We start from the raw sequence: 8847 nt of genomic DNA on the forward strand, positions 1-8847 counted from the left end.
TGTCAAAGTAATGATTCACCCACTTTGTCTCCTCAGGACTTTCGGGATGCTGTTGCCAAGGCAACCCGTCAGAATGGGAAGCCGGTGGTGGATGAGCGGATCCTCAGCCAGATCCTGTATTACCTGCCGCAGCTCTACCAGCTCAACAGAGACCTGCTGAGAGAGCTGGAGGAGAGAGTGGCACACTGGTAAACACACACAAACCTTTTGTTTTTGTGTGTTTACATTTTGGCAACAGTATGCCGAACGCCTCTACTATTACTGCTTTACTTTGATGCTGAATAAATCTTAAAAACATGAGTATTCTCAGGCAAGATCTGGAGTTACAAGTTCTATAATAATCTATAAAGAGGACTTATGGACATGTTTTCGTGATGAACATTGGAGACTATATCCTCGGGAAGTCTTAAGTCCCACTGAGTCTAGAATATATGAGTTATGACTCTAAGAAGGAGTTAATTTTTGGGTTTTAAAGTGCATCAACTGCCTCTTTGAGCTTTGTGTGACTCACATTTCTCCCCCCCACGCCCTCCCGGGGGCGTATCGAATAACTAACAGTTTGAAAACCCCTTATAAACCAGTTATAAGATAGTTTAAACAAAGGTGATGTATGATGTTTGATTTTGGGGGACAGCAGCTTCCTGGTTCAACATTGACTTACTGTAATTGCTGTCATTGTGCCTTTGTACATGGCAATTAACAATTTTAATGGACAGTTTGGGAACATTCACTGTTATTTTTTTTATCCAGTAAGTGTTTTACCTACTTTGTGTTTATCTGGAGGTTTGTTTACAACCTCTCAGATCATTTAAAGTTCTCACGCTGCTGCTCTGCTGGACTTTTTAGCAATGTTACAGCATCCATACATCTTAGCACTTCATGTATGTGAGTAAAATGTCACCATAAACACTTGGTTTATGTCCAATACTGAAAAAAATATGGTCACAAAATTTGAAAAACAATGTAATTTCCCATTAAAGGAAGTTCTTTCTTTCCTTTTCATCTGCTACTGCAGTGCTGAATGAAACTGTTTCCGTTTGTTCGGTTACAGGAGCGATCACCAGAGACTGTCGGACATCTTCGTCCAGAAGGGTCCTTACCTGAAGATGTACTCCACCTACATCCGCCAGTTCGACAACAACGTGGCGCTGTTAGACGAACAGTGCAGGAAAAACACCGCGTTCGCCGCTGTTGTCAAGGAGTTTGAGGTAGAGCTGGAAATACGGTTGTGTGTTTTTATTGACAACGTTTTTCTTATTGTATTATTTCTTAATTAGGGCATCAGCTAACAATTATTTCCACTATTGAATAGTCTAACTAATTGACAAACATTTATTTTCTTCTTCGTTTTTCAAAGCTGTAACTGTAATTTTTGATTCATCAGAATTCAGACATTTAAAGATAGTTCTCAGCTCTCTGCAGCTTCAGTCCAGAGTAGCTGCTATCAGCAGCAGCCATCTAAACACTGTATCTAAGGCATTTAATCCAAAGCTTCAGTGTCTGTGGATTTCCCTGGATTTGCAGCAGTGTGTGAAAACAACATTTTTGTTCGTTTTTATCTCAGATGAGTCCAAGATGTGCCAGTCTGGCTCTGAAACACTACCTTCTGAAACCAGTGCAGAGAATCCCTCAGTACCAGCTGCTGCTCACAGGTAAAAAAAAAAAAAAAAACCCTGACACACACATTCACTCCTTGTTCTGCAACGCTCTGCACACTGAAGGTCAAGGGTTTTATTGAATTACGCCGCTCTTTTATTGACGGCATGTGAATGACTCTTGGACTGTCACGTCTGTCTGTTGTGGCTTCTTTCGGGTTTTGGTACCATACTGGCACCCAGTGGACAGTAACAGTAACAGAGACCTGTTTGACATGAGGGAAACATCCATTTTCAAATTACTGGCTGCACACTGAAAATGGAGGAATTGACATAAATCTTTCTCAACAGTGGTGGAATTTAACTAAATGGATTTACTCAAGTACTGTACTAAAGTAAAGTTTAAGTATGTCACAATGTTTTCAGTGGGAAATATTGTTCTTTTTACTCCACTACATTTATTTTACACTACTCTCTTTACATAAATAAACGTATATGATATGATACACTATACTACTCTACCTACAGTATTATTCAAAGTATCTGAAGTTACTATAGTTACCCCTACTGACAAACTACAACATTAAAATGCTCTTTCATGTATTTTTAAGATTACTTTTACTTTTTATGATGATAATAGTTCTGTACTTTTACTTTTCTTAACTAACAATTTGCATCCAAGACTTTTCCTTGTAAATGAGAGTTTTTAACTATAGAGTATTTCTGCTTTTACTGATCATTAAAGAGGGAATAAAAGAAATTACATTTGTTTTTATGTCTCCTCCTGGTACCGAGAAGACCTAGATAACCTTTGTTTCTTATGAATATTCTGCCCAATGTACATATTTTACTTTTTAAAATATATACTTTTATAAAATGATATAAATCTGTATGTCCTTCATGAGCTACAGACATTTCTTTTCTCTATACACAACAGATTGATATGGTTGTTATGTAGCATCACGTGATCTCCTGATTGTAGGTGGAGCTGTTATTTTGTCTGTATATATATAACCTGTTTTTTGTTCCCTTGAATATTTGCCTCACAGGTTTAAACACTCTATTCACAGAAACTTGTAGGATCTTGCAAATGTCTTGCCTCTCCTTTTCCTTTCTGGCTGGTTTTTGTCCTGCAGCTGTACCCAACTGGTGCACACTAGTCACCTTTTATGCTCAATAAATAAATTGAAACCTCTCTGCTCTTTTCCAGATTATCTGAAGAACCTTCCAGAGGACTCTGAGGATTACAAAGACACACAAGGTTAGACAATACTCACCATAAGTGTCTACCAGGACCATCAGTTGTGCTGAAACTAATGTTTTATCTTTTGCTGTCCATGCAGCTGCCCTCAGCATAGTGAAAGAAGTGGCCAACCATGCGAATGACATTATGAAACAAGGGGTAAGACCTTATTCCATACAAAGCTTTATGTTTTTTGTCTATTTTAGCCTCGTGTTTCTCCTCACCACTGCCATGTTTGTGTTTCAGGATAACTTTCAGAAGCTAATGCAGATTCAGTACAGCCTCAATGGTCACCATGAGATCGTTCAGCCGGGCAGGGTGAGTCAACTTTTTGTACAATCTCACCCAAACCAAAGTAGCCCAGTTTCACACAGGTGTAAATTCTCCCAGAAGACTGACAAATACCAGCGTTACCCATTTTTAGATTTCATTTCAGTTTTCCTTTAACAAAAATACGAGACGCAGAAACAAAACTTCACATTTCACACAGAAATTTGAATATCTTATACTAATAATGAGTGCAGACTACTCGAAAAGGCTCCAATAACTGATAATAATATTCATTATTACATTAATTCTAACCACCAAAATCATAATTGAGCTGATATTTCAGTGTCTTCTGATCCCTCCCAGCTGTGTTTTTATTTTTGTGCTCATTATTTCTTTAAAATTAGTATTAAGTATTATACATAGTAGTATTATTTAGCCTATGTAGATGTTTTTAAATGCATTTAGACCAAAACATGTCCACGTTTGCAGGTGTTTCTGAAGGAGGGCACTCTCATGAAGCTGTCCAGGAAAGTCATGCAGCCACGGATGTTCTTTCTGGTGAGCAATAGATGGAAAATTGTCAGAAACTGAGTAAATTTAATCTTTTTCCTCTGTAAATCTGTCTGTATTTCTCTCTAAACTTCTGTTGTGTCTGTGTTTCTTCAGTTCAATGATGCCCTCATGTACACCACTCCAGTCCAGTCTGGCCAGTATAAACTCAACAGTGTCCTCTCTCTGGCTGGGATGAAGGTTAGAAACACACTGCGAACACAGCACACTGTAACGCTGGATATGAATCCTGTACTTTGAATTAGTTTTATATACTCACTTTTATTATTATAGGTTCCCTAAACTACATATATTCCTGTTCTTACTGACTATGATTCTTGTTTCTATGTTCAGATTTTGTTCCTGTGTTAGATGTTATTTATTTATTTTTAATATTTGATTCCATATTGCATTTTTTATCATAGCTTCAGCTCATCAGTTGCTGTTTTTGTACCACTGCTTTTGATTCCAGTTCCCATAGATGTACAAGTGTCGGCCTACACTGAAATACCAGCTATAGTGAATTATTGATGCATTGTTTACAGTCACAGTTTCAGCTGGTTCTCAATCTCTGGTAGTAATCTGTTATTTATGGTTTGTGGTGTGTGTTTTTTTTCCAGGTGAGTAAACCCAGCCAGGAGGCCTATCAGAACGAGCTGAACATTGAAAGCGTTGAACGCTCTTTCATCCTGTCTGCCAGGTCAGCACTCAGCCATAACAGCTTACGGTTACATCCAATATATCACATAAACACTTCAATTTGCTGGAGCCGAGAGTTATGATGTATTTTGTGCTTGCAGCTCGGCTACAGAGAGAGACGAGTGGCTGGAGGCCATCGCCAAGGCCATAGACGACTACACAAAGAAGAAAATAACCTTTATATCAAGTCGAAGTCAGGAGGAGGTAAAACTAGACAGTAAATCAGTGTGGGTGTGTGCTAAGTGTTCTTGAGTGCGTCCATATTGATCCTCAGTCCCTCTCAACTCAGGCGGAGGGCGTTGTTGACAGCGGGGCCCCGTTGGGTTCAAAAGCTCCCATCTGGATCCCAGACCTGAGGGCCACCATGTGCATGATCTGTACCTGCGAGTTCACCCTCACCTGGAGGAGGCATCACTGCCGCGCCTGTGGCAAGGTTCATACATAACTACAGCTCTTCCTACTCTCGATCAGCACTGCACGTTATTTACTTAACCGTCGTCTCATCACAGTTGTATGTATGTGATTCTGTAGGTCGTGTGTCAGGCATGCTCGGCCAATAAGTACTACCTGGAGTACTTGAAGAACCAACCAGCACGTGTGTGCGATCACTGCTTTGCCAAGCTGCAGGAGAATAGTAAGTAAATGAGGATTTCAGATATTGTTTTGGATGTTCATGTTGCGTCGTTTGCACCACTCAACCATTTGTATTCATTCGCCCCAAACAGCCAGTGTACGCCCCAATAAGAGCATGTTTTTAGCTCAAGAAGAATTATTTCCAACTCATCTGCCACTGAAAAAAGTCCCCAACAAACACTATTTCCTCCGATTTCAGTAACGTTTGAAAAAAAGAAATCACAGTGAGCTTTTTAGAGATGAAACTGTATATTTGTGAGCTTAGTTTTGATCTTTTCCATGGAACATATAATAATATATATAATTATATATATAATTTATATTCCATATAAACAGTAATAAAATACAGAATATCGTCAGATTTATTCTTTTAATGTGATAATAACATGGTTTTGGTGTATTTATTGTTTTGTTTTTGTTTTTTTAGGTGACCGTTGTGCCTCAACGTCAGTTTCTCCAATCAAATCTGGAGCTTTCCCCTTCACGAGAAAACAGAAGAAAATTCCTGCTGCACTAAAAGAGGCAAAGAACATAAATTAACACTCATGGGCTAAATATGCGGAGTACTTTTTTGGCGCTCAACTTGCTTCTTATATCTTGTAAGTATGTGAAGTGACTTTATTTTATTTCTCATGCCGTTCTTTCAGGTTTCCGCCAGCACAGAGAATTCCTCCATGAGCGGCTACTTAAACAGGTCCAAAGGCAACAAGAAGCAGTGGAAGAGGCTGTGGTTTGTCATTAAGAATAAAGTCCTGTACACCTATGCTGCCAGCGAGGTACGTGAGATGCGTGATTTGCTGTTTTACTAAACTCTGCGTAGCTTTTCTACCGTGTGGTTGAGTAATTATTTCTCCCTCTAGGATGTTGCGGCGTTGGAGAGTCAACCCTTGCTCGGGTTTTTCTTGAGGGAGGAGAAGAACGGGCCGGCTCAGAAGCTGCAGTTCAAGCTGTATCACAAAAATACGCTGTTTTACATCTTTAAAGCTGACGACATCCCCACTGCACAGAGGTACCTGAATTAAGACCTCAAAAAGTTGTAATCCTTAAGATTTCAGTCCTGGTTCACTCGACAACAGCTGTGGTTACCGTAGTTACAGAAAGTGTAACCATGAACCCCGCCACAACTATATAAAGAGATAATGACTAAACTATTAAATGGCTTTTGCTGAAAAATGACAACTATAAATAATATTTCAAAAACAGTCTTTGATTTCATGAAAATTTTACAAATTATAACTTTAAATCATTTTATTGTGTTTGCCCCAGTGGTAGTTAATTTTCTGTTTTGTATTTTTTTTTGTCTTTAGATGGATCGAAGCCTTCCAAGAGGCAATGATTCTCGAACAGTAAATTGGATTTACAGCAGTGAAGTCGTATCACAGCCCCGGAGCCAGTTGATAGACAACTTACGACCCTTGATTGATCTCAGGTCAAGGGTCACCAGCTCAGGAAGGACTCCGGATGGACTGTTTACTTTAAACAGAAACCCACTGCGCCACATACTGTATGTCTGAAACCAGACTGCTTTTTCCCCTCAAACTCGAACTGGATTCTGTTTCTCCAAACATATTTTCTATCAATAACGGCTACTGATGCTCAGCAGTGCTGGCTGAGGTCACAGTTAATAGTTTGTCGCAGCTGTGGGTCAAAGGTCAAGTCCGGAAGCATGTGTGTGGAAGTGAGACAGAACAGTTGTCAGGAATATTTAAAGCCCTCGGAAATCCCGGGAAGTCTGGGAATTATTTTTAATTGTAAAAGGATGAAGGAATTACCTTTTTGTGTGAAACAAAATATAGAAAACTATCCGCCTTCATTCGATCACGTTGACCTTGGCTACACTTAGTAGTTTAAAACCATGTTATTTTGTTTGGGAAAAACCCAAAGATTCAATTTTAAAAACACACACAGATCATAAAATATTCAAAATGGTAAAATGTTTCTCCGAATCGTGGATGCAAAGTATCGCAGATGTCTGTTCAAGAGTTTAACGATGTAACAAGGTGGGATTTTACTGTGAAAATCCAGCTTCTACAAAGAAACAGGAAGTTGATGTTCTACTCTTTGGGTTGATCTCTCTGGTTAAGAGATTTTACTCCTGTATTTTTAAAAACTTAACATACAAAACATTTAAGTCATGGGTTTAAAAAATAAATAAAAAAACAGCATCCTGGAGAGAACTGGAAATGTCATGAATATTGTAGATATTTTTCATACAATTTAAAATGTATTTTTGCCTGTTTAACCACATTAGAAATGGTTAATGGGTAAAACTGTGTATATGGACATGAAAGAGCAACATTGACCTTTTTTTATATATCAAAGCCAAGAGCTAATATTTATAAAATAGGAAGATTTATTGTTTGAAAAGCACAGGCTGCCACTTATTTTGGGAGTCAGGATTTTCTAGGAAATGTGTTTCCCATCAAAACCATTATTCTTTTAAATTTAAAAGAGAACTGCTTACAGAAAAGGGGCTTTTTTTTTTATGAGCAAATACTGTGGAAAGTATGCATGAACTATATTTCTAAGGAAATGCTCAAAAGGAAGAAAACATTTTTGAATTTTGATGCTCGTTTTTTGCCGACATTGTGCCTTATATCTCCTGTTACGAGATAAATTGCAATAATATAGGTGCTCTGTTTGAAATTCTTCACTAAAAAAGGAAAAATGTAAACATGACTACTCACTTTCCAGCCAGGGTACTCTGGGTTTGTAGTTTTAAAATCAGTTTTCAGGGCTGTTTCTTCTTAGTTAGGTTGCCATATGTTGCACTACCCCATTAGGGTGAATGATTCCACAGTTGAAGAAACAGAAATCCTGCTTCTTCTTATTTTTTAGTGAAGGAATAAAACAGTTAATACTGTAATTATATCCCTTTTTCATGTATGCCTCGTTCAGATTTTTCGGCTAGTGAGGTAGAAACCTGCATCCGCCTGGTGTGAAAATGCTAGTCAGGAGCTACCAAGCATGCGTTTCTTCATGATTGTACATTAACAGTGACCATTTGTAAACATCTACTCTATCAGAGTTAGAGTCTCCTATAAACAATGATTCTAAACTGTCAGGCAACAGTTTTTAATAAAAATATATATAAATATATACCTTGTCTTCCTGTATTCATTTCCTGTTCTGTCATTTAAATTGATGAAAGTGAGCTTTAATTATAACATAATCACAAACTACTGTCACTACTTAATTGCAGAGTGCAGACGGATGAATGTGGGAGGCAGTAGTTCAGCTGTCTGTCGCATCCATCGTCTGGGCCTCCCTTTGAGCGGCCGATCAAAGCCCCGGTTTTAGAGATAAGGCATTTTTAATGAGTGAGTCATGATACCAAAGCTCTGGATTTTTACTGAGACTTTATGCTCTATTTCCCCTCCGTCTCCCTGAGCTGTGACACTAGACCCTGTTAGATCCACCCTCTTGGGCAGTAGAGGGATGTCAGCTCGTTGAGAGACCGTCCTTTAATTAAAAAAAGCTTGAGTTAAAGTCTGTCTGGGAACATCGGGGCTGCTGCTGAAGGGCCCTCGAGCAACCTGCTGAATACTCATTTGCTGAATTTGCTTTGATTTACCAGTTCCTTGTTAATATTTTAATGTGTGACTCAAGTTGTGTAGGATTTAAAATGGTATATATGGTAAATATATATGCACATGCACACTAGGGTCATACACAAACATATCTAAAGACTCCCTGTCTTTGCATATGTTTGTGTTTTATTGATGTTTTTCTCTGGTGTTTTGTTTGTTACACACCATAAGGAAACAACATTTAATTTCAGCTTGTTTGTTATACTTAATATGACTTTCTGCATAAAGAAAATTGGCAGTGATATGTTATCCAATCCAATCCAATCCA

The 8847-nt window shown here is 38.4% G+C and overlaps 1 protein-coding gene across 2 annotated transcripts in view; it reads left to right on the forward strand.

Annotated features, from left to right (window-relative positions):
* The window catches only part of fgd6 (FYVE, RhoGEF and PH domain containing 6), a 20586-nt gene extending 12498 nt beyond the window's left edge, over nt 1–8088 (forward strand). For both annotated transcript variants that reach the window (XM_035675419.1, XM_035675427.1), the window contains exons 6-21: nt 37–188; nt 1052–1208; nt 1565–1652; nt 2806–2856; nt 2939–2997; nt 3085–3156; nt 3598–3666; nt 3775–3858; nt 4278–4357; nt 4458–4560; nt 4646–4789; nt 4888–4990; nt 5417–5511; nt 5637–5765; nt 5850–5998; nt 6297–8088. In XM_035675419.1, coding sequence (XP_035531312.1) covers nt 37–188; nt 1052–1208; nt 1565–1652; nt 2806–2856; nt 2939–2997; nt 3085–3156; nt 3598–3666; nt 3775–3858; nt 4278–4357; nt 4458–4560; nt 4646–4789; nt 4888–4990; nt 5417–5511; nt 5637–5765; nt 5850–5998; nt 6297–6339 — 1578 coding nt within the window. In that variant the 3' untranslated portion in view covers nt 6340–8088. The remainder of the gene's footprint in view (nt 1–36; nt 189–1051; nt 1209–1564; nt 1653–2805; nt 2857–2938; nt 2998–3084; nt 3157–3597; nt 3667–3774; nt 3859–4277; nt 4358–4457; nt 4561–4645; nt 4790–4887; nt 4991–5416; nt 5512–5636; nt 5766–5849; nt 5999–6296) is intronic.
* The last annotated feature ends 759 nt before the right edge of the window (nt 8089–8847 follow it).

This window comes from Morone saxatilis, unplaced genomic scaffold (genome assembly GCF_004916995.1).
Source record: "Morone saxatilis isolate NCDOM2014 unplaced genomic scaffold, NCSU_SB_2.0 Contig10, whole genome shotgun sequence".
In the NCBI taxonomy this organism is placed as follows: Eukaryota; Metazoa; Chordata; class Actinopteri; family Moronidae; genus Morone; species Morone saxatilis.